Source organism: Hakea prostrata, chromosome 2 (genome assembly GCF_041222555.1).
Source record: "Hakea prostrata isolate BN-2017 chromosome 2, UWA_Hpros_2, whole genome shotgun sequence".
NCBI classification, from domain to species: domain Eukaryota; kingdom Viridiplantae; phylum Streptophyta; class Magnoliopsida; order Proteales; family Proteaceae; genus Hakea; species Hakea prostrata.
Window position 1 is genome coordinate 53,379,675 of NC_142601.1, and position 24,583 is coordinate 53,404,257.

General features: G+C 35.1%; 2 protein-coding genes across 3 annotated transcripts; both read left to right on the forward strand.

Annotated features, from left to right (window-relative positions):
• The first annotated feature begins 861 nt into the window (after positions 1-861).
• Positions 862-3,603, forward strand: LOC149024877 (uncharacterized). The gene is made up of 5 exons (XM_089143014.1): positions 862-1,920; positions 2,060-2,164; positions 2,250-2,315; positions 2,463-2,528; positions 2,612-3,603. Exons 1-5 carry the CDS (start codon positions 1,300-1,302, stop codon positions 2,738-2,740), a joined length of 987 nt encoding a protein of 328 aa, XP_088999140.1. The 5' UTR covers positions 862-1,299; the 3' UTR covers positions 2,741-3,603.
• A 13,472-nt stretch (positions 3,604-17,075) lies between these two features.
• On the forward strand, positions 17,076-21,164 carry LOC149024878 (U-box domain-containing protein 17-like). Of its 2 annotated transcripts, XM_089145073.1 has the most exons (4): positions 17,091-17,221; positions 17,436-17,512; positions 17,712-18,007; positions 20,178-21,164. In XM_089145073.1, exons 2-4 carry the CDS (start codon positions 17,459-17,461, stop codon positions 21,052-21,054), a joined length of 1,227 nt encoding a protein of 408 aa, XP_089001199.1. In that variant the 5' UTR covers positions 17,091-17,221; positions 17,436-17,458; the 3' UTR covers positions 21,055-21,164. The 2 variants fall into 2 exon arrangements, with proteins under 2 accessions (XP_089001200.1, XP_089001199.1); XM_089145074.1 differs by lacking the exon at positions 17,436-17,512 and having other exon boundaries at positions 17,076-17,221.
• Positions 21,165-24,583: the final 3,419 nt, after the last annotated feature.

Here is a 24,583-nt window from a genome sequence, read left to right on the forward strand (position 1 = left end):
AAAATAAAAAAGTAAAAATCATTCCATTCAATTATAGGCCTTTCATGTCAAACTTTGATGTCTATCAACTTCCTCTTCCATTTCTTAATACATCAAATGCCTGTGAAAGATAGGAGAATTGAGATGGAAAAATTATACTATTGAGAATATTCTTCAATCATGCATGGTGCCACACACATACATTTACTTATGGAAATTAAGCATTAATGAATGAAAGAACCCTAAAAAAGCTATTATGCTCTTACCTTACAAAAAAAAAAAACTATTATGCATACGTGTCCCTTCTACTACCACCGATATATCTATTGTCATTAGGTTCAAAATTTCAAGAGTCCTGTGAGTAATTAATAACCCTAGATAGGAATTGGTTATATACTAGGTATTATAGGGCCTATAGAGCCCAAATTATATATATGAGATTGTGTGTTAAAGTTGAGTTTTATTGGACTTAGAAGAATATATCTATATCTACTCCTCAGCAATATATATATTTTGCTTTCATTAAAAACCAATCTAGCTAGCTATCTCAAAAACACAGTACTGCAAGCACAGAAGGTTACTAAAAAGGGAATATATAGCATCATTTAATAATAACTGTTCAAATTCCAGTACTCCATTATTTTAGTTTAACTCTGTTGCTAATGATGAAGCACAAGGGGTTAGACCCACTCTAAGTTGTGTAAGGTTTGAGGGGACCTCTAATGGAAGTCAAGTCAATTAATGGCTTAAGATTAGATTAATTAATATTAATACTAGTATACTACTGTTCCAAGCATGACACAAGCTTATAAGAATTCCACGTGCTTCAAGGCTTGGAAGCTAGAAGGAAACCAGGGAGAGGAGAGGAGAGAAGCTAGAGATGCTTCAGTCTTCTTAAATGGCCGGGTCCAGTTTCCAGTGAAGCTATAGAGAGAGTCTTCTCTAATGTGAGGAATCTAAGACGTGGGTGTGCGAAAGATCCGGCGATTCTTCTGCTGCTTTGCTCTTAATATCTCTTCTTCTTCTTCAAACCTCCCATTAAACTCTGCCAGCTAACAATCCCCAGAAGCCACAGGAAAACAAAATATATATATTATTTTTTCTGCAACTTCCCATATCTATCTTTATCTATCTCCTGATCTCATAATCCAAGCCATGGATTTTAACTCAACCCATCTCTCTCTCATGCTAGCTCTTTATAACCCATCTCTCATGCAAGCTCCTCTTTGAGAATTTCCTCCTAGACATCTACTTCTCCTGAGCCTAAGCTTTTCTTTAGCTGGTGTAGGTGCACCTGAAGCTCTAGCTGCTCCTTCTTTGATGGAAATTGCAAAGGAGCAGGATTCCCATATGGCGCTTCTTCAAGCTTGTTCCATCTATGGAGGAGGGGAAGGACCTTCATTACAAGTTACTGCTCCTTCTTCTCAAGGCTTGTTCAATTTGGAGAGTGATGGTCAGAGTATGCTTGAAGATCAAGGGGAGTGCTCAGACAATACAAGTGGCAGTGATTCTGTCAAGAATTTCGCTTTCGGTCGTCTTCCTTCTCTTTCTGCTCCCAGCAATTCAATTTCAAGTAGCACAAGCTTTGCTTTCGGACCCACAAGTAGTTCTCTACCAGAAGAGGCTCAATCTGTTATCAACTTCAAAACTGGCTATGGTAATTGGCTGGGACGACCAAGTGAGTCTTTGCTCAGCTTCGAACAAGCCGGTGACCGGATTTTCAACCACAGTACTTACCCAAAAATTAATCATCAGCAAGAAGAGTACTCGATTTGGGCAGATGCCATGGACAAGAGTAACATGTGGAATCAACTTAATCCAAACTGTAGCATTGAATCTCGCATGTCTGAGGATCCTAGTTATTTCGAGATGTCAAGTAGTTACAGTGTTCATGAACAATCTGGAGGGCTTGATATAGGCTCCCACAAACGTCCTTTCATGGTATATTAAGCAGAATTTCCTCTCTCTTTTTTTTTTTTCTTTTATTTATTTATTTATTTATTTAGTAGTAGTAATTTGTGTTTTAAACTTCCAAGTTACTTGAAGCAATTGTGACATTAAATCAATAAAACTGTTGCAGGGTGATGAAATGCAAGATCTCAAGAGGCAGTGCAGTGGTGTGCCAAAGAAGCCCAAATTCAAGTCATCAGTTCCATCCAAGGATCCACAGAGTATTGCAGCTAAGGTCTGCTTCTTTACTTCAAACCAAAATGAAATTTCATACAATATTCACATGTACAGAAACTCACAATACTTAAATTGTTTTCCAGAATCGGAGAGAAAGAATCAGTGAGAGGTTGAAGATATTGCAGGATCTAGTTCCCAATGGAGCAAAGGTTTGATTACTAGCTGTCTGGCTCTTTAATTTTACCTACTGCAGATCATCATCATCTTCTTCTTTTTTAAGTTTAATTTTTGCATTAGGTCTTTGGAGGTGATGATAATTTTTGCACTTCTCCCTTTCTTTGATCCTATCACTTTAGGTTGATTTGGTTACCATGTTAGAGAAAGCCATCAGCTATGTTAAGTTTCTTCAATTGCAAGTGAAGGTGAGTGCTAAACTCCATTATTTCAAAAGACTACTCACTCATACTCAACCTATAGCAATCTAATAAGATTTTCTTTGGTTCAGGTTTTGGCTATGGATGAATTTTGGCCTGCTCAAGGTGGAAAAGCTCCTGAGGCTTCTCAAGTAAAGGATGTGATTGATGCGATTCTCTCATCAAATAAAGACAGAAATTCAAGCTCAAGCTCAAAGTAAGAGATCCATGTTAAGACATAAACCCAGAAGAAGGAAATCAAATACAAGAAATAAAATAAGAAAAAAGGAAGATCCTAGCTCTAACATCACAGGCCTAAAAAAAAATGTTTTTTGGCTTTTGACTTTAGTGAGAGAAGGTTCTCAGCTGTTCTTATCTTCTTCCTCTGAAGATCTGTAATTGTGTAGTAGTTTTCCTTGAAACTTCTGGAATGTGTGGACATCTAAGGCTGCAGCTAAGGCCAAAGTTTATCTTTATGGAGATCTGCTGTCAGTTTGTTGTGTAACAGAAATGATGAAGACAAAAGGTTCAATTCTCACATTATTCCATTTCCAATTTTAGATTCTATTATGCTCTCTTTTGGGTCCTTCTCGAGTTGCTTTTGTGATCAGTATTACAATTTACAATTCTTCTGTGACCATAAAGTACAATTTGAGGATATAAAACCACACTTAGGGTTACTTAATGATGTCATTAGCAAGAAGGCCACTAATGTTGCTTTTTCAACTCACTGATTCAAATGTAGTAAGCAAGTGGGATTTAATCATAAACTAGGCTTCCATTTTTTTCAAACTAAGATTGAAATACTGAATGGAAGATTCAGATCAATAAGTGAAAGATTGCAAAACAGAATGATTTTTTTTTTTTTTTTTCGGAAACTAAGATTTGTTCAGATCACCTTAGGTGCACCTTGACTACATCCTCTAGTATAGATTTTACATACAATTTAAATATAAGAATGCTTAATGAACAGTGTATCAATCAAATTGTAATCTTTGAGCACCCAATCTCATCCTATATATTAATTATGTTTTAAAGATGCCAATTGAATGGCCATAATTCAAATCTAATATTTAAGATATTGAATACAATTACAAATTTCATTCCTGTATAGAGTAATCTGCAAGTGAACGGTCAACCGCTTTACCTAAAAAAAAATCAACCGCTTTAGTAAAGTATAGAAATTAACATAACCAGTAGAGTGAACCTACATTGCTCCAGGTCCGCTGTTTTTGTTAAAACTATGTAGAAGAATTTATTAATTTACTCTTTTTTTTTTTATTTAGTTCAAATGAGATAGATAAGGTGGCTAGTTGACATTTTTCAATTTATATAGTTTTTATCTATAAACAATCAGAATCTACTTAATTGTGAAAAGTTAATAGAAAAATCAATTAGAAATTAACTATCATTGTGACTTTAATGAAGGTTCACAGACTTACATGGTGAACCACATGCCTAGACCCATGCAAATTGCTAAAGACAATCCAATGAAGGGGTTTCTAGATGTAACATTATCCATTATTACTCTAAACTAAATACAAGAAGAGGGGCTGATAAAAAAAATTGGTTCAATTATTCAAAGAGAACAAGAAGAACTCGGACCAATATCCAGTCCAATTTTCTTGTAGATGTGTAACATGTGTCCCAACATCATATTGAAAGATTGTGGTCTATTTACAAGTCACATTATTATTTTTATTTATTTAATCACAACTCTTTGATGTGACTTATAAATGGATTTCAACCATTTAGTGTGATGTTGGAACACATGTCACACATCTATAATTATCAGAAATGGACCGGATAAATTTCTGGAAGAACACAGCAAGTTGTCAGACGTACATAAATCTAACAACCAAGGAGTGGAACTTAGCTAGTTAACCCTTCCTACCAAAATAACTGCATTTCCAACTAGCGAGTAATGTTGAAAGTCTTAATCCCATATCTAGTAGAAGCGGGAGTTGTTATCCCACATCGAAAAGAAGTGAGAGTTTGTTGAGAGTTTTAGTCCCAATTCGAGTAGATGTAGAAGAAGGTAGGATGAAGAGAGGCTATAAAAGGATGCCTCCCCTCCACATGTAATTAATCCCAAAATCTTCATTCTTGTATGATTATTTAACTATAGTAGAGTTTTCTCTCTTGCCTGTGGTTTTTGGGTTTTTCATAACCCGACAAGTAAGCAACATTGTTGCACTTCCTAAGACTAACAACAAAATTACAAGAACTAAAATTAGGAAAATAAAAAGTATGATTAATGTCCTCTATAATATTCAGTAAACTAGTGAGAGCCCGAGACTCCATTTGAAGAATCTTGATGAGCTCTAAACAATCATTCTCCACTAACAAATAGGCAATTCCTTCAGCAACAGCTACCAAAGAGCCTCTCTGATACCCATTGCTTCACCTTCAAGCAAATGAGAACCCAAAGAGCACACCATCCATATGGGTGTAACCACAAGGAGAAAGTAGGTGTTCTTGGCCGTGGATGCCAGTGCAGACCTACAGGAAATCCAGCTTTCACGATTATTTCTTCGACATGTGGAGGGGATGATATAATATATAATGTTATTTAATTAAGAGAGCTGTTTAATGATACTTTTATATTTTAATTGGCATTTCATTGGGTTGACCTCTTGATTTCAGTAATCTTCATTATGTATTTGGGAATTCCATGCAGAGGCAATCAAAGACGATGTTGAGGTGATCACTCTTGCGTGACTTGTGAGAAATGATTGAAACCTTCATATATATATATATATTTTCATTCATTATAATCTGAATAACCAAGATGCATGTGTTGTGCCAATGAACTCGGAGAACTCATATATATTATACCCAAAAGAAAAGAACTCGGGGACCTCTTAGAACAGCACTAATTGGTGGTGCCATTAGCATTTTTAAAATTTTTGTAAATCAATTTTAGGGTAACAGATCGGCAAATTATTATATCGTCTTTGCATCAATGTGAGCTAATATAGATGAATTTTATTTTGTTTAGATATAATGATGATGTTACTCATTCTTATCTAGGTCTCCGACCTACACAATTCGACATCTTCTTTTCACGAGTCTGAATGACTTTCTTGACGGAGGATGACGTTTCTTCACCGTATAATATGTGTGGGAGAAAATGCCAAGAAATTTTATACTACTCTCACGATGGAGAGGTGATCTAGACTCTCTTTTCATAGCACTGAATTGTTAAAAAGGAACAGAAGTAAAAAATTATCGTAGTGAACACTATGTTTTTGTGATCCGAAAATATGTATGCCCCAAAACAAGTGTAGAACATTTCAAAGGATGAAATTTATCTTTGAGACAGAGGGGCCTAATTTCTCCGAGTTGGAAGTGGAACCCCGCTTGGAGTTGGTTGGCATCTGAAAGATATTAGAAGCTTTTGTTCCTCCTTCCATCTTGTACTTTTTCTTGTATTTTTAGAGTTGCAAATGTTACTGCAGATGCTCTAGCTAGGAGAGCCTTGTCCTTGGCAAGTGGGACATTGTAGCTTCCTTCCGATCCTTGACTTCTGGACTTATGACATCAGGACGCCTTGTGTTTTTCTTGTCTTGCTTTTGCATGAAATTGCCTTCTACCAAGACAAAAGACAATAGAGTAATAATAACAAGGCAGAAGTGTCAATAATAACGAAACAAATACATATGGAGATGGAATCTCGAAAAGATAAGAGTACTTGCCGAGATTGATTTGCATACTACCCCAGTGGACACCTAAGAAAATTATTTAAATAAAATTCTCTTAAATTCTTTAATATGAAAATCTCACTAATTACCTCCCCTTTAATCTCTCTAACAACCAAATGAGACCCAATGGATTACAAAGGTCTAGAGCCTCAAAGGAATGGGTTGGTCACTTTCTTAGAGATTATAGTTAGATAAACAAGACTATTATTATATTCTAAATATACATTAATTAATCCCTAAAACTTTTGACTCCAACATATGTTTCAGAGATTTAAAAAAACAAAACCCTGAAAGCAAGCAATGCTCATAGCTAGGTTTCCAGTATTATTGATTTCTCTACTAGTGATTAGATGGAGTTGGACCACTGTAAATCAATTTTTAAGAATGAAGTCTAACTCGATTAATTAACCACTTAAGCTGCAATTGGAATCTAAACAACGAATTCATAAGGAGATAATTAGTTCCTAAACAACCTGCACGTAGCTAGTTTAATGCTGGTTTAGGCCCATTTCAATTATGATTTGGATTCTTTAACAAAAAAATTAAAAATTATAACCAAGATTACTTGTCATTCTATATAGTCAGTTTGGGTGGCTGAGACTCGCAATTAAATTGAGAATATAGCACCTTCAAAAAGTATGGAATTGCAATTAGACCTTGGCACACTACTAATAATATTGTATAACTATATAATTTTTTTATTATTTTTTTTAATTTTAAGAATTAGAAAAGTCGTGATTTTTTTTTTTCGCAAAAAAAAAATAATGATATTTTCCCTTAAATTTTAAATCTAGCAGGGTTTCATAAAAAAGATGCGAGTCTTGACTCAGTAGTCAGTGGACCACTAATTGTAGCTCGAGGTTAAGGCCTCAAAAGAATTTATTAGCAAGAATTATTGAGGTAAAGCCGTAAGAAGCCATTCATTTTGGCCTAAATTGACTTTTTTTAATGGTCCAGAAATACAATTCTTCTTTTTTTTCTTTCGAATACATCCAAAAATACAATTCTATTGAACATAAAATAAAAATTCCTGCATCAAATAAATAATAATAAATAATAAAAAGTGGTGTGGTGGCTTCAACTGTATAAGTTAGATGGGACCAATATTCATATATTGAATGTAAATCAAATTGAACATTATTTACTTCTTGTGTAAAAAAAAATAAGTTCCTAAAATTTCTTTTTGAAATTCAAAAATATTTTATACATCCATTAAGAAATCGTAATACTTATCAAATAAGTGTAAACAATTGAAATATTATTCAAATAATAACGACAATAATAGTTTAATGAATTACTCATGCACAATATCACTATAATAATAAAACAACATGGTCCAATCCAAAAATCATTTATTTTTTAGATACAAATTGCTAATAAGTTTGGCAATCTCACTCAATTCTAAAACCTCTTAAACCCAAATTTCTTCATCGCTCACCTATAATTAATTCTACAACTAACTTAAGTATTTTTTTTTCTTTTTTTTAATAATATATATCAAGTATGTCCAGAATATTTTAGTAAATAGTTAATTAAGATTTTTTTTTAATTTTTTATTTTGTTACAAAACGGGGTCAAAAGACCCAGAATACAAAACCAAATCAAACTAAAACACAACTCTTGAGAAAATCCTTTCTGAGGATGTCTGCCGTTTCTTACAAGGTTCATTGAAAAAAATCAGACCCTCTCTTCCAAAGAGCCCCTTCTTAGACAACTAATCAACACCCATGTTATTTTGACGCCTCACAAGATCAAATCTAACATGGCCTCGAGAAACATATAGGCTACGAATTTCAGCATCTAATTTTTCCATCGATCCTTGTTCATTAACTTCTGGGTCTAATAACCTTATGGCCTTTAGTGAATCTAGTTCTATTTGGAGTGGCCATGCTCCCATAAGCCATATCCAACGTTACCTTTACCCCTTCTTGGATTGTGCGCATTTTCGCCTCTAGTACATGGCTTAGAAAAATCTTGATAGCAAATCCTCATTACATACTACATGCTTATCATAGTATTAAAATGTTAAAAAACAATTATGTCCATTGTATGCTAATGCACCTCAAGTATTGCACAATTTGCTTCCAAAATTGTTAATATCTTAGTATAATTGCGAAGATCTAAAATTGTTAATACTAGGTTAAATAACAACCTCACTAATTTCAATTTTTATTAGAGTAATTGCCAAGCGTGACTTCATTAATTTCCCAAAACCCAAAAGGCCGATCAAAATCACCTCGATGTAAGATCTGGGCTGGGCCTATATGTGAAGCAAAAAAAACCCTCCACTCTACCCTAACTAAAGCCCATATAGTCCACGCCCAGTTTCACAATAGGTAGATTACGGGGTTTTTTCTTTAATAAACCTCGGGCCAGCTTCCGCGATCTCGACTACATCTTCAGAGAAGCTTTTTTTTATAATTAATATAGGTATATAGATAACTAACACAGCGGGAGAGGAGGGACAACTCCCTATCACACACAAAGGTGGGGTCCCACTTCTATATGTGGGACCTATGGTCTTAGAAGTAGGATCCTCACCCATCGTGTAATGTGAAGCCATTCCTCTTCCGTAGAGACCGGTGATCCAAACTCATGCTTTGGAGGATGTTGATCACCATCAAGTTACTGTTAGGTAGGTGTTTTATGTTTTGCATGTAGCAGTGTTATCTTTTTTTTCTTTTACATTTTTTTTTTTGGGTAAGAGGCAAATTCAATGAGAAATTGAGCTGTTACAAATATGAATTACAAAGATTTTTTTCTCTTAATTTTTTTTTCACTAAAAAAGGTGATTTTACTAAATTGAGAAGAAAGAAAAAAAAAAAAGATAAGAGCATTAACAAGACATCATTTGCAGGGTACATCTCTGGCTTCTACCTCACAGCTCTAATATTCCAAAAAAATCAACCTAAAATACTTAAAGATTAAAAAAAAAAAAAAACCATTTCCTATCAGAAGAGCCAATGATCTAAATTTGATTTTTCTTTCCATTGTCTTCTCTCCAGGGGGGCGGGGGCCATGCCCCCCTCCGGATTTTTGAATTTTTATTATCCGGATTTTTGAATTTTTTTTATTAATTCCTTTAATTTTTGAATTTTTTATATTAATTTCCTTCATTTTTTTCACTTTTTCTCTTCTCACATGTGAAATGTCATTATTTGGCCCCCTAATATTGAGAACAAATTTTAAATGTAAAATAATAGGTATAAAAGTCATCTCTAGTTAAAAATTAACTCCCATATTTCTATTTATTCTCCCCACTCTTCTCTCTCACATCTTTTCTTCTTATTTATTCTCATTTCTTTCTATAAACGTGGATTAAAGGAAAATTTTGAAAATAAAATCTTATTAGATATTCAAAATGTCATTTATAATTAGAAACTTACTCCTCAATCCCTATTTATTCTCTCATATCTCTTCTCTCTCTCTCTCTCTTTTTTTTTCCTATTAATTCTCTTCTATTTTTTTCTTCCTATTTATTCTTCCCTTTTTATAAACTTGGGTTAAAGAAAATTTGGGAAAAAATCTTCCCCATAATTAGGTACTCTTTTTTTTTATCAATTTATTTATTGTTTCTCTTTTTTCATTTTTTTGTTATTTTTTTATTTGATTTTATATTCTTTTTTTATTTATTTCGTCTATAATTTTTGCTATTTGATTTTATATTGTAAATAAAATGTCTATAGTTAGTAAGGTAACTAAGTATCATTGGTTTGCATCTCTTACCTTAAAATTTTTTTTTTTTATTTTGTTGAAAAAAATATCATTATCAATAATTTACTTATTTATATCAAATAGGTGTGGGCCCTACAAAATATATGTGAGCATATTTTTTAATATAATAAAATAATTCATAGGTGGGATCCCCCATGGATCTTATAAGAACCCACACAATATGTATGGCGAAAAACCATTGGTGTTTCTCCAATCTGGACTTCCATTTTTCGCCCCCCTAATATTGAATCTTGGTTCTGCCCCTGCTTCTCTATCCAAGAAGAGTCGATCAATTTTTGTCATTGTTTCAAATGCCATCTCCTTTTGCTTACTTTGTGAGATTTTCCTTTCTTCCTCTAAATCCAAAGACACTGAATGAAATTGCTCCTTTTTCCCTCACCTACAAAGTTGCACTATGTTTTCCCCCCAACCAGTAAATCTCATGATTTGTACCAGAAGACGCGTCTTGGCATGGCCACAACAACAAACTGAACCGTTGAATCAACCCTTGATTTAGGAAAACATTTTATCAACGCAAAGATTATAAAGTCAAATATTAGATAACAACCAAACTTCCAAAAGTTGAATAAAAAAGGCCTAACAACCTAAATAAGAAGTCAGGAATTTTGTTGGCACTCCAAGGAGCAAATTTAAAAATGACAGAACCAAAGATTACTTTAGCTTAGAAATATCGAAAAATAAGATACATCAATACATTATGTTTCTACCTGAGTTGTAAAATATGATATGATTTCCAATAATAAAACGAAAATCTATAAAATTCAAATTCAACAAAATCTTTCTTTGGAAGATATCAATGGATCCATAAATCATTCCTTATAATTGGCATAAACTTCAAGGCAAGTCAATCCATATTTTAGGGCAAAATTAGGTGTGATGTTAAGTTTTAGGGTATGTATATATATTATTGGACCCATATCCCATGAAAGGGCGATTCCCATAAATAATTACATTATTCTTTACCTTTTCTTCTTCTTGTGGGGCTTTTGGGTTAGCTAGGTTACCAAAAATTCTAGTACCATACGAGTCTTCCATTTCACTCCAAGAATCCCAAGGCTTCAGTTTCATACTTTCATGTAAAGATAATACAGATGTCCCAAACAGCCATTGTTACACATTCTTTCTGGGAATTGGTATCGTTAAAAGTAAGTGTTCTTTCATTTAGGACTTTTGGTATCAAATGCATAGAAATCTAAGTTCTCTATTTTTTCTACCACTTTAGATTCATTGATGCTTGATATAGCTTGTCAAGGAGAATAATCCTACATCCACTTTAATTATTTTGGTTGATTTGATATACCAATCAGCCCTCTCTTAGATGTTTTCTGGGAGAGATTCTCTGTGGACGTTGTTAACTACGGCCAAAGTCTAAACACAAAGTCTCACAACCATGGATTGGAATGTAGCGAGTCACACTTTCCTACTAAGTAACGGCCTTTCGAGCTACAAAATGAACAACAAAAGAAAGATATTCATGATAAGAAGAGAGGTGAAGAATATAATCTACAAATATGCTCGAGCTGATGAGACACTTGCTGTTGGCTCTAAAGCATCTATATTAAAGATGAGCAATCACTATCAACCAACACCATGCCCAATCCCTCTATTAAAGCCACCAACATTAATCCTTCATGTAATTGAAAATTCCAATACGATTAATATTTCCATAAGCGAACAATCCTCTTTGAGGGGCATTTTGGTCCCTTAGCTTTGAAATTTGAATATACTTAATGGCAAATAACGGTGTTAGTTTGGTTAGGAACTATACGTAATATATTACACTAAAGGGACCCAACAAGGTTTCCCTATAAATAGTCTCTGTAGGATAACTTATAGGTATCAATCACTGTAGGAGATTGGAAAATCAATCCCTGTAGGAAATTGGGGTACCCATCCTGATAAGGATGGAGGGCAAACAAAGAATAACACTTTGTGGGTGTGAGAGTGATGTGAGGTTTCCTGGAAATAGTGAAACTATTTTTCTCTCTGGTGGACGTAGGCATGGTTTTGCCGAACCACCTTAAATTTTCCTTATGTGCTTTGCTTGTGTTCATTCTCTGTTCGTCGTGGTTGTGCATCAATTATCCCTAACAAAGGGGACCCAACATTATTTTGTTGTCCACTAAATATACTCACACATAAAAAATTATATGTAAAATTACCAAGTACAAGTACCTATTAAGATTTTCGATTTGAAATCCATGTTTCGGGACTACTTCCATTCTACTCAACAATCTCTGGCCTATAATGGAAGATCTCCCAACTCTTTTGAAGTTTTCCTGCTAATGCTAATGGCTAATGGTGGAAGAGGCCTAACTCTAAACTTGTCATCCTTAGAAACTTAAATCAACTTCTGTTTCTACTTCAGAAATTCTTAATTCAACCTAAATGTAGCAATTAACTAACATAAGTTTGATTTAAAATCAAGATTGACCACCACTGATTTCGGTTAAACGAAACTGACTCTGCAATGTTTGAAAAACTAGAAACCCAAACGATGAAAAATACTTCTCATTGTTCCAAAGTCAAATTGAAGTCTAAAATCAACATTCTAATTCATTCTTAATTGTCAAAGTGTTTACTCGGTTACAATTCAAGGTATGAGAACTTGATTACAGAAATGACTCCTCCTTTTATTTTTTTCAACGAAGAAGATGAAACCATTCCTCATCAACAAGTTGCCAGAAGACAAAATGAAAAAGTTCAAATCAATCAAGTAACCAAGAAGCTTTCAAATGTCTCTCATAAAGGAAGGAAAAGATTATAACAAACAATTTTACCTAAATGAATTGAAAAATTAGGTTGGCTAATTGGGTATGAATGTATGATTAAATGATGGGTTTAGGGTGAGTTTGACATATTCATTAGAGTTAATTAGTTCAGACTTTGTGAGGATTAAAATGTCACTTGGTGAGATACTATTTAAAATTTAAATACTCTAAATACAATTTTATCCTATGCAAAATAAGTAATTATCCAAATTCAAATCTCGATTACTTGTTGTTGGATGGATGCAAACATTTTCTAGCAAGAAAATTTTCGAATTTGAACTCACTTCAATAAATAAGAATGCAATTTACAGCTCTAACTAAATTATTTATCTTTTTTTTCTTTTTTTTTTTTTAATCCAAGGTTCATTCGGACTGATTTGTCTCAATACTGATCCTAGTTCCAACTAAGTCGCACTAATACCTGAATGCCCTCCCCCGTCCAGAGACGATGAGTCCTGCAAAAAAAGTCAGACGCGGGCCGGCTAGGATGCCGAGTAACCGCCTCCGATGGCTAAATCAAACAATGATCAAGTTAAGATCTCGTACAAGAGCTACACAGGAGTTTACTAAGAATAAGTTCGTTGCTTAGCGGAGGAGTGAGTCTCTGTTTAAATAAAATACAGGTTATCTTTTATGATGGTAGATAGGTTTCTCCGACAATGGCGGTCCAAGAGTCCAGATTTGCGTCCCGACGGCTTTTCCACCCCAGAATACAGGGAGCCCAGGGGATGGGTGATGAGGTTTTTTTTTTTTTTTAAAATATTTTTCAGCTGTGGGGCCCACCAATTTTGTGGTGGTAAATCGTCGAGGAGCACTCTGGTGATGATCCTGATTCATCCAATCAGCCTTGGAAGGCCCCCCACGTCGATTATCTCGCCTATCTGTGCTCCCCGACGGGGGTGATGATCCGGATTCGTCCAATCAGCCCTGGACAAGCTCCCGCATCGATTGTCTCGCCTATCCGTGCTCCCCAATGGGGGTGATGATCCGGATTCATCCAATCAGCTCTGGATAGACTCTCGCGTCGGTTGTCTCGCCTAATCATCTTTTGAGTTGATCATCTTCTTCAGAGTTGTAAGTAAATTATTTATCCTGTCACCATCATTCGATGGGACACTTCTTGGACTCGCTTGATGTTTCCCAACGGGATAATAAGAGTGACAGATACGAAGCGAAGGGGAAGCAACGGCAACGTTACACGTTAATTATGTCGATGTGTCAAATTCCCAATTGCTGGATAGACATGATGGAAAAAAACACACATCACACACAACCTTATCATTCAAATCCTTCTCCTTTTTAAGGTTTTCAAATACACAGACAGAGCTTCTAGATTAGAAAATGGGGTGGGTTTCCCAGAAAAGAAGAAACCAAGTAAATTGAAAATGGGGTCCCACTCCCCCAAGGAAAATTGCCAAACAAATAAAAAATGGGTCTAAACTGCCACGTATTTCCATCTAGGGGAGACATATCGTTTTCCGATAATAACCCCTCGGGACGGAGCTTCATTGCTGCTCATTAAATGCGTAACACTGAACTATGTACAGTAAAGATAGAATGGGTGGTCAAGAGTGAAATCTTGACTACCCAATTTGTATTTTTGCTTTTTACTTTTTCAACAAAAAATGAGTGGTCGAAATTTCAACCTCGACCACTCAGGGGAAGTCTTGTCATAGACAACACAGTGCTGTGCATTAAATGCGCAGTACTGAAGTTGAACCATGACCCCTGGTGTGTAAAGTTAATATTAATGGGCGTTCCTCTAATAGATGGCAAAGCCGACTCCACTCGTTCAACTTTTGGCATGGGTTCTAGCCACCTTCGCTTTCTCTATTCCCACAACCAGAAGCTAATTTCAAATTATCCACTTCAACTTAACAAAGACAAACAGACAGTCTTCACCCTTATGACTGTTTGACTGCTTTTTTATTGGACATTAATGGAAAGATGGTGAGCTCTTGTACTTCATGCATCTTTCTCCCAAAAGATTAGAGATGTATATATGGAGGTGTTTTATATATATGTTTGTGTAAGTTATGAATACATTTTCTAGGGTTTCAAACAATTCCAAATGAATGGAAACAAGAATCCACATTAGGGCTTGCAAGTTGAAGAAGATTCTCTCATTTTGAAACTCTACCATTAAATTGATTATGTATGTCCAAAAGCTCTGGGAGTTGAACAGATGCTTTTCCAGCTAATTTTATTCATTATGTATATGAGTTATTCTCTCAACCCACACCGTAGAAAGTCATAAGAAAACTTTGGAAAGGAAAAGATAAAGACAACTCACCGACCACTAAATTAACGGTTGATCGACTAAAATGATAGGAAGAGAAATCTTTAGTCTCTGCATCAAATTTGTGTTTCCGTTTTGAAAATTATGACTCTTTCTTTGTGTCTCCACCATTCTTTATTCTAAATGTCTCTTCCATTGCCTTTGGGTCAATTTTCTCATAAGTTGTTTCTTGACGGAAAAGAAAAAAAGAATATCTATTGATTGAACACAAAAAAATGGGTTTTGCATCTATAATATGATATTAACAAATAAACTAAGTTGGGGGATTATTTATATGTTCTTTTGTCTTTTAGATCTTTCTGCTTAATTTGGATTTTATTACAACATGAAAGGTTGTTTTAGGTATTCTTGAGAGATTTTTATTAAATTTTCTTTTTTTTACGAAAGAAAAGTCTCTTTCGACCGACTGAATCACTTCAAATCAATGAGTCACTTTGACCAATGCATTACTAGTGTTATGAATTACCTCAAATTGACGGATCACTTTGATCTATTTTATTTTTATTCGTATTTTTGTTGGTATTCATACCTCCCTTGTCACATTACTATTATATTAAAATTTTTAATCTATAGCATAATCTCAATTAGGGACAACAGAGTGATTAATATTTCGAACATAACCCTGCAAAACATGAAAACTAATTGAGGATAATTTTTAAAAATTTTATAATAATCCAAAAGACATAAGAAAAATACTAGCTTCATAGAACCTCATGAGCTATAGAGGAACAAGAGGTAGGTAGACCAATTAATTGACAATTGGTTTTTATTTTGAAGAAAGGTAGATGGAACAAAAAAAGATGTTATAGAGAGCCTCGTGGACAATGAAATCACAAACAAGAAAAGAAATATAAAATTCTATATAAAGCAAGCACTGGGCACCTTTCCATACAGTATTCACAAAAACTCTATTTGTTTGGGTGTAAATATCATTTAAAGAAATTATATTTTAAAATTGATTACTTTATGTATTTTATTAGTATAAAATAAGAAGAAAAAAATCCTGTCTGTGACACTTCACAAGTTTTCTACTTGAAAATAAACGTGTTCAAATTATCTCTTATTTTCTATTTAAAAATAGATTTAAGTGAAGTGAGAATCTTGGTATATGCTATCAATATTTTTCTTAAATTCAATCATATCTATATCTATTATGTATTTAAATCTTTTCTCATTAGCTACTATTGAGAAAGATTCAACTAGAAATTATGTGATGTAACAATTTCACTTCTCTCGAAAGGGAAATAGAAGAAATATGAAAATTGTCCACTTACTTGTAAAGATGTCATTAAGTTGCAGTAAATTTGAAGAAAGAAAAGAAAAGAATATGATAAAAGACTACTTTTCACATATTTGTATGTATATACATCTTTGAATACTAAATATATATATGCACCTTGAACAACTTTATGTTGAGATTTTTTTTGAAGGAGAAAAATTATGGCACGAAGTAGATTAGAACTCTTGACTTTTAACTAATAAAATGTTAGTGTTGTCGATTGAGCCAACCCCTTAAGGTTAAAGTCTCACTTTCATACAAGAAAAAAAAAAGGGTTAGATGTTACTTTTATCTTCACGTGTTTAATCAATTCTCAAGCTACTTTCGTGCCATGTACCTTTCACTAAGTTTTTGTTGAAAGGTATTTTTTGAACAGAAAAGTATCGTATTAAAGTAAATTTTTTGTGGGTGGTGAGGAATTCTAATTGAAGAAGGAACTCGAGGCGTTCTGATGCTTCGAATTCATAACCTCTTTCTTTTAAAGTTATTAGTCTTTTATCAACTGAGCCAACCCTAATTAGGATTTTAATTTTGAACTCTTGATTAGCCATGTCACTCCTTATTTCTGTAATTATAAAGAAAAAAAGGCACTTGGAAATGTTTCCCTTCTAAGGATCGATGCCTTTGCAAAGTAATCATTTTCCCTTGCTGCTCAACTTGGGAGGTTTGAATAAGAGGCTCCTTTCTGTTGGGAACCTGAATCAAAAGAGTGGTCTTGGTTGATTTGGCACATAATGTAAAAAGAAATTAAATAGAAGAGTGTCGGTGCCTATGAGAAAATCTGAAGATCACAAGATACATTTTTATCTGTAGGCCTGAAGCTTTAAAGTAAGGTTTGTGGATCTTCTATAAACACCTGTTTATCAATGGATTTTCCTTCATCATCAACTGCAAAAAAAGTAGATGTTTTTGAGGTAAGCAATTAACAAATTTGTTAATTTTGTTCTTAGTATATTTCAATTTCTATAGTTAGGTAATTTAGTTGGTGAAACCTACAGTTAGGTAATATCCATTATAGAAAGTCACACAAATGTTTTTTCACGTAGCAGCCAAGGAAAGAAGATTGATTATAGAGATTCTTCTTTTTAATCCTTTCCCTTCCAGCTTTTCTTATACAAATAATTACAGGTAACGGGTGACGTGACTCATCAATGGCTCTTTCATGTCGTATCCTTTTGATTTCTGTAGACAAGAACATAGGAGAGGTTCTGTATTTTCTACAAAATCGAACTAACTCTGTCTCTCTCTTTCTTACTAGGCCAGTTTTCAACTCTTGCTTGAAGCCACAGTTTTCTCTCTTTCTCAAACCCAACTCTCTTTTTTCTATGGATTTTATAACCCACTTGGCTTTTTGATTTTTCTCGGGAACCCATCTCTCTGGTTGTTCCTTTGGTGGCCGTGAAGGTGAGAAGAGACGTTATGGAGCCAGACAGCGAGTTTTCCGGTAATGATACTGGTGTTAATTCCACCAGAGTTCCTGCTAATGTAAAGCAGATTTTGGAGTTTATTCAATCAGACGAGCCGATTTTGAAAACTCAAGCTGCGAGAGAAATCAGACGCCTCACGAAGACATCTCAGAAGCACCGTCGTCACTTTTCCGGCGCAATCGACAGTCTCGTTGCTATGCTTACATCTGAATCACCGGATTGTTTCGAAGCTGCCCTTCTTGCGCTGCTTAATCTTGCCGTCAAGGATGAGATGTGAGTTTCTCATTTTTCTTCCCTCTTTCAATTCGTTTCGGTTTGTTTAATTTGAATTATTGTTGTTGCTGATTAATACTAACTACATTTATGAGCAATTTTATTTGGTTTTGGTTGTATCTAATAATGAAAATCGATGTTTTATTAGTATTGGGTTTTTGAGATTCAAAGGTTGTTGTTCTTTACTTCTTTTATCTTCTTTCTCTTTTCCTTTTTCAATTTAAGCCCCTTTCGGCCTTTTTTTCCCTTAAAATAAATTTTCTTCTTTTGGTGGATTTATATGGTCTAACTGGAATTCTACTTTGCGAAGTAGGGGGATTCTCTGCTAATCTTCTTTTTCTTCTTAACTAATAATCAGCGGCTGATCCTGTTCCATCCGACCATCAGAAGTCAGTTCAGTTTAACCGATATATTTTGATTAGCAGTGATTTGGTTCTTTGGAACTCAGAGAGAATTCATTGGAAAGATGAACCTTTAAGTAAATTGAATTACATATGAAGATGAAATCATTTTCCTTATTTAGATTTCTGGGGAAGTTTTCCCCCAGGGTTTTGGGTGTGTGGTGCGGGGACCATGAAAAGGAAAGTTGTTATTACCCTGTTTCTCATGGCAACTAATAATTGAATATCCATAACTGGCTTACTTTCATAGGCCATGTCCGAATCTGGGTGCAGAGGCAATGTCTGGATCCATGTGCATAGGCCTCTATGTGAATCCGAATGTTTGCATTATTGAATTGATGAAATTTGTTACTTAGACTTGGAGGTTAACTGCAGTTGTCTGGTATCAAGATTCTGGGGCCAATGAACTTACTAAATGTACAATGGGGTCTATTATATCAATAACCAGTTCCTACATCATATATGATCTGTGCCAGCTTTCATCTTCCAGATTAGTAGCCAATAATTTTGTTTGGTTTTAGATTTTATAATAGAAAAAGAAGAAGAAGAAGAAGAAAATAATCAGAACTGAGATCTATTTTTTCATTTCAAGTTGAATGATTAGGCAGCTAATCTATTTGCTTTATATTGGTTGCATCAAAGTGTTTGGATGACATCCACAGGTAATCTTCAGCTCTGTAATACAGGGTGTATTCCCCGTTGAAACAATTACTGACTGTGATAGTCGCAAAATCATATAAGCAAGCTAGTTTTAGAGTGTTCTGGGTTCTGTACCATCCTTAATTTGTCCTATATTTGTTTGGGGTATCATAACCCATGAAATTGACAACCACCATGTACTTAGGTTCTGTTTCTGTGTAAATTGATCTCGAGTGTGCAGACCTGGTTATTTCATATATAGGCCCATCCTTCTTGTCCTTTCAGTCACAGTGTCCTGCTTAGGATTCAAATGATTAGCACATTCCATAAGGAGGACAAAGACATGTTTTATTGTGGGAGGCCAAACCTTTGATTTCTCTGTGCAAAGTGACCACCTTCAAGACTCATGGGCATTGACCTTGGTGGCCCAACCGCCCAAACCTTCCACTTTTATGACAAAAATGTACGTGGAATGGTTTCTGTTTTAGTGCTTGGGAGGGTATTTGGCACGAGCTTAGCAAATAGTATTGACTCAGAATGTATTTATCTTTTAGTTTCAAAATTTTAAGCAACTTTAAGTAGCCTTGGAATGCATTTCACCAATTTTGTGTGTCATTCAATGTAGCAATTCATCTGTTGCATCAATTATGAGAGCCATTCAGATTTATAATTCCTAAAAGCTTATGTAGAGGGATTGTCATTACTACTTAATCAGAAGTCCGTGTTGTACTAAAATATGCAACTTCTGTTATTGTCAGCTTTATCTGATTGTGGTAACATTTTCCTTTGTTTTTTCCCTTCTTTTTATTTTGAAGTGGAAAGTGCAGCTTGGTATGGTGAAACACATGTTCTAACTGAATTGATTTATAATGTTTTAAATATTTTTCTGGTCTTGTAAAACTTTTCAAACCAAAAGCCTGCTTCAAGGATACATCTTTTGTTATCCTGAGGCCTTGAGTAATAAAACCATAGGATGTTTCCATGTAGGAGCTGCTAATTCTTCAGTGTTCAGCTACCTTTTTCATTCCCTTTTTCACTGTGTTATCTGATCCTCATCATAACGAGATGATAGACTGAATACTCGTTGAACTTAGTTTATGCTTAAAAGATGTGATTTTCTCATTTTTCAGGAATAAGATTGCAATTGTAGATGCTGGGGCCCTTCAACCTCTTATTGGGTTTCTAAAATCAAATGATTCAAATCTGCGGGAGTATGCAACTGCGGCTTTACTCACCCTCTCTGCTTCTGCCATGAACAAGCCGAAAATCAGTGCTTCTGGTGCCATCCCTCTACTTGTTGATATCCTCAGAGATGGCAGTCCACAAGCGAAGGTGGAAGCATTAATGGCACTGTATAACCTCTCCACCAATCCAGAGAATCTCAGCATCATTCTTGCTGCAAAGGCCATCTCTCCTCTCGTTAACTTGCTTAAATGTTGCAAAAAATCTTCAAAAGCAGTAGAGAAGTGTAGTGCACTCATGGAATCCTTGTTAAATTATGATGAGGGGAGAACTGCATTGATGTCTGAAGAAGGTGGAATCCTTGCTGTGGTTGAAGTACTAGAGGGTGGTTCACTACAAAGCCGAGAACACGCAGTTGGTGCACTTCTGACAATGTGTAAGAGCGATCGGTGTAGGTATAGAGACCCAATTCTTAGGGAAGGTGTCATTCCTGGTCTTCTTGAGCTCACCATCCAGGGGACACTAAAATCTCAGGCAAAAGCCCGGACCCTATTGGAGTTGCTGAGAGATTCTCCCAACCGCAGAGCTGACTTTGAAGCTGACACACTGGAGAACATTGTGAGCAATATTGTCTCTCAGATTGATGGTGAAGACAGAGGAGGAAAAGCACAGAAGATGCTAGCTGAGATGGTGCAAGTAAGCATGGAACAGAGCTTGAGACATTTGGAGGAGAGGGCTTTAGTGTTTACTCCAAGCAGTCGAGGTGTCTCTCTGGCTGTACCTCCAAAGTTTCTTCAAAATGATTGCTCTGGTAGTCACATTTGAGTTTTTCATTGTGTGGGAGATCAAGTTTCCCATTATGGAGAAATAAGAATGGTAATAGGAAAAAAGAAAAAAAAAAAAAAAAAAAAAGCCAGTCCAGGCCAGGAGGGTATCTGGTGACTGGTAATTGTCAATACCTAAAAAGTGTAAGCATGGTTATTTTTCCTTATGTGTAGAATAAAAAAATGTTGTATCAAGTGTTTATCAAGTAGTTAAATGGTTCTTTCTTTTCTTTCTGTCTGGTTCTCCAGGTGCCATATCTTATCCATTGGATTACATTCATTAAACATGTAAAGTCTCAGAGATGGAAGACAAATGAGATGATGTTATCTAGTAACTAAGTCAGACGCACTAACTGTCAAAGCAAAAGAGTACAATTGAAAGAGGTTAGAGGTCTTCATGGGAAACCTAGCTTATGATATCTGAAGCTTTTTATAAACCGCTTAGTTCCCTCGGTCTCCCCTGTCTTCATTTCTGTTGTAAGGCTAGTTTTGTTTTGTTTATTTATTTATTTATGCTAAAAGGAGAAAATACATTCAGTTAAAATAGTGCTTACAGTTACAATTAAGAGTGAAAAGTCCTATATAGTTGTTCTCAACCAGGTTAAAGATCGGATGAGATCGGCGGGGATTTTAAGGACCGCGGATGACGCCGGCAATGTTAGTGATTCATGGGGCGGATGCGCGGCGGGTCATGGGGCGATCGTGGGATACTAAACCTGCTCTGTAGATTGGACTATTCTAGTAACCATTTTTCCAGGGGGTGGGATCAAAGTTTGCACATCTTGAGGTTTCTAGTACGCTTAACAATTCTACAAAAAGGGGTATCAAATTTAGAGGCCATATGTTGCGGTTATTGTCTTTGAGCGTGGGGATAGATTTTCTTTTTCCTAGCTCCAGATTTCTTTGATTTGTACTCATAGATCCTTCACGTTGCTCATGCCTTACAAAATCCCGCCATTGCCTCTTGCATTGATCTAGCCTCTATTTTCCCTAAACTTACAAAAATGACTTTGCCATTCCAAAAAAGTCCCACACTCCAATCTATCTTGTTTAGAAGTTCATTATGTAGCCTTGGACACAATCAAATGCTGTTGAACCAAATACCAATTGCCAAATGCACAGCACAAATCTGTTGAGGTGGCAATACAAGTGCAACTATGGTTAGTCCAGCTTAGTAAAGCCGCCAAAAGTGGGTGAGCAAAAAGATTTTACATAGTCACATATACATAAATTTGTGCTTTGCATGTGGTTATCATCAAGGTTTGTAGTAGAGTCATGGTATAGATGTAAATCAATTATCCACTTGTTTACATTATGTAGGATTCTAGTGGGATTGTGTCATTTATTGTTACAAACCTTAGAGTTTCTTTCAATCCATATAAAGTAGCAGATTATTACGAAAACAAAGAAGAACCATTTCTTAAAATTGTGTATCCAAGTTTGAGTTTAAAAAGAAAGAATTGCAAAGTTGAATGAAGGAGTTATTGGAGATGAACTCCGTTCGAAGTCCCAATGGTCCTACCGCCCAAATCCTCTTTGTCCATTCATAAGAAAGGAAGATGTGCTAAGTTGATTCATTAGAAGCATCACAAAATTCACAAACTAGGTTGGTTGCCGTCCATTTGGAAATGACTGTCTTCACAGGAAGCCTTGCATTCAAAAGACGCCAAAAAAAGTTTTCAAACTTAGGATGAAATGGTAATTTTCAAAAGAATTTCCACCATCTTAATTAAACATTCTGCATGTTGTGATTCTTTAATTTTCCCAAGGCTTTCCTTGGTTTTTTGATAAGGATGAAATTAAAGACTGTCATTTATCATGGGTTTTGAGTCAAGTGGACTGTGCTTATGAAAGAATTGAAAAAAAGTAGATCAAGAAGTAGGATTAGAAGAGTTAAAGACTTAAAGTTGACAAGATACTCCATGTTTTGTTGCCTTTCAGAGTTGATTACATCTTCCACTATTGCTTTAGTAGAGCCAATTCGAAAATTTGTTTGACCCACTATGTAGTCGGTGATTGTTTTGTCCCAAGGGTCAAACCAAAAAGATGTGGTTATGTCATTCCCAATTTTTCTTAGGATCATAGTTTGGACATAGTTAGTATATTGCGTATATTTTTCCAAGTCTAGGACCCTCTCTTCTTCTTTACTTTGGAATCAAAGGTGATGTGTTAGGGAAGTATCTAGCTTTCAAGAGTTTCACCCATACAGATTTTGGATTATTGATCATCCTCCAACCTTGTTTTAGCAATAGAGTGCAATTTATATCCTTTATTCTTTGAAGTCCAGACCTCCCTCTTCTTTTGGTTTGTAGCATTTGTCCCACGAGATGAGAGTTAATGGGTTGGTCTTCGTAGGTTTTCTAAGCCAAAACTGTTAACATATCGAGTCCAATTTTCTCGAAAAGATTTTGGGGAATCAGAGGCATTGCATGTAGTAGAGTGACTGTGGTTGAAGTACAACTTTCATCAGTATAGTTCTTCATGCATATGATAGGGTTGCGGCCTTCCAAGTAGATAGTTTGTTGTTCATCTTTATAAGAAGAAATTGTAGGTTTTTTGTTTGTTCCTGCCATGGAATAATAAGCTTGTACTAACATAGATTGCACTTTTATTCATTTCTGCTATACCCAATATGGACAGGACTCTGGTTCTACATTTTTTGAGAAGAAAGCTCCACTCTTCTCAAAGTTTATTTGTTGTATTATGATGTCTAAGAAGAGCTCAATGATAGCTTTTATTGCCAACAAATCTTTTTTTTTTTCAGCTCAACAAAAAAGAAAGTTGTCATTTGTAAAGAAAAGATAAGAGATTTCTGGGGCTTTTCTAGCAATTTTAATACCATGAAACATATCTAGCCTCATGTACAATGATAGAAATTTAGAGAAGACCTCCATCACAATAAGAAAGAGATAGGGGCTTAGTGGGCACCCCAATCGTAGCCCTCTAGTTCCAGTAAACCACATATGGGGACAACCATTTAATTTTATAGAGGAGCCAAAACATATGATTGTGTGGATCATGTTACACCAATGTGCATCAAAGCCTCATAATTCAAATAGTTTAGTGATTATGCTCCATTCAACCCTATCTTATGCCTTTGATATGTCAAGTTTTAGGGCAATATAGCCAACCTTTCCCTTTATCTTGTTCATAAAGTGGAAAATTTCTTGAGCCATCATGATATTATCTGTGATTTGCCTATGTGGCACATGGCTCCTTACCAAAGGGAAAATACACTTGAGAGAAATGGTTTGAGGCAATTAGCTAAAATTTTTGCCAAAATCTTGTAACTGACATTACAAAGACTGATTAGTCGAAAATCAGACACAGTTTTTGGTTGGTCTTTCTTAGGAATTAAGCAAAGTAGGGTATGGTTGGTCTTTCTTAAGAATGAAGCAAAGGAGGGTATGGTTGACTCCAAATGGTAAAGATAGGGAGTGAAGAAACTCTTTACAAAATCAAAGAGCTCACTTGTGAATAAATCTCCCAAAATCCTTATTCGGAAATCTTTATTGTAGATCCAAAAATCC

Bases quoted from the DNA above. Each gene is read 5' to 3' on its own strand.
- LOC149024878 (XM_089145073.1), top strand. From the start codon at position 17,459: ATGGCTCTTTCATGTCGTATCCTTTTGATTTCTGTAGACAAGAACATA. The intron at 17,513-17,711 runs GTTCTGTATTTT...GTGGCCGTGAAG, and splicing joins TAGACAAGAACATAGGAGAG to GTGAGAAGAGACGTTATGGA. The intron at 18,008-20,177 runs GTGAGTTTCTCA...CTCATTTTTCAG, and splicing joins CTTGCCGTCAAGGATGAGAT to GAATAAGATTGCAATTGTAG.
- LOC149024877 (XM_089143014.1), top strand. From the start codon at position 1,300: ATGGAAATTGCAAAGGAGCAGGATTCCCATATGGCGCTTCTTCAAGCT. The intron at 2,316-2,462 runs GTTTGATTACTA...CTATCACTTTAG, and splicing joins TAGTTCCCAATGGAGCAAAG to GTTGATTTGGTTACCATGTT. The intron at 2,529-2,611 runs GTGAGTGCTAAA...TCTTTGGTTCAG, and splicing joins TTCTTCAATTGCAAGTGAAG to GTTTTGGCTATGGATGAATT.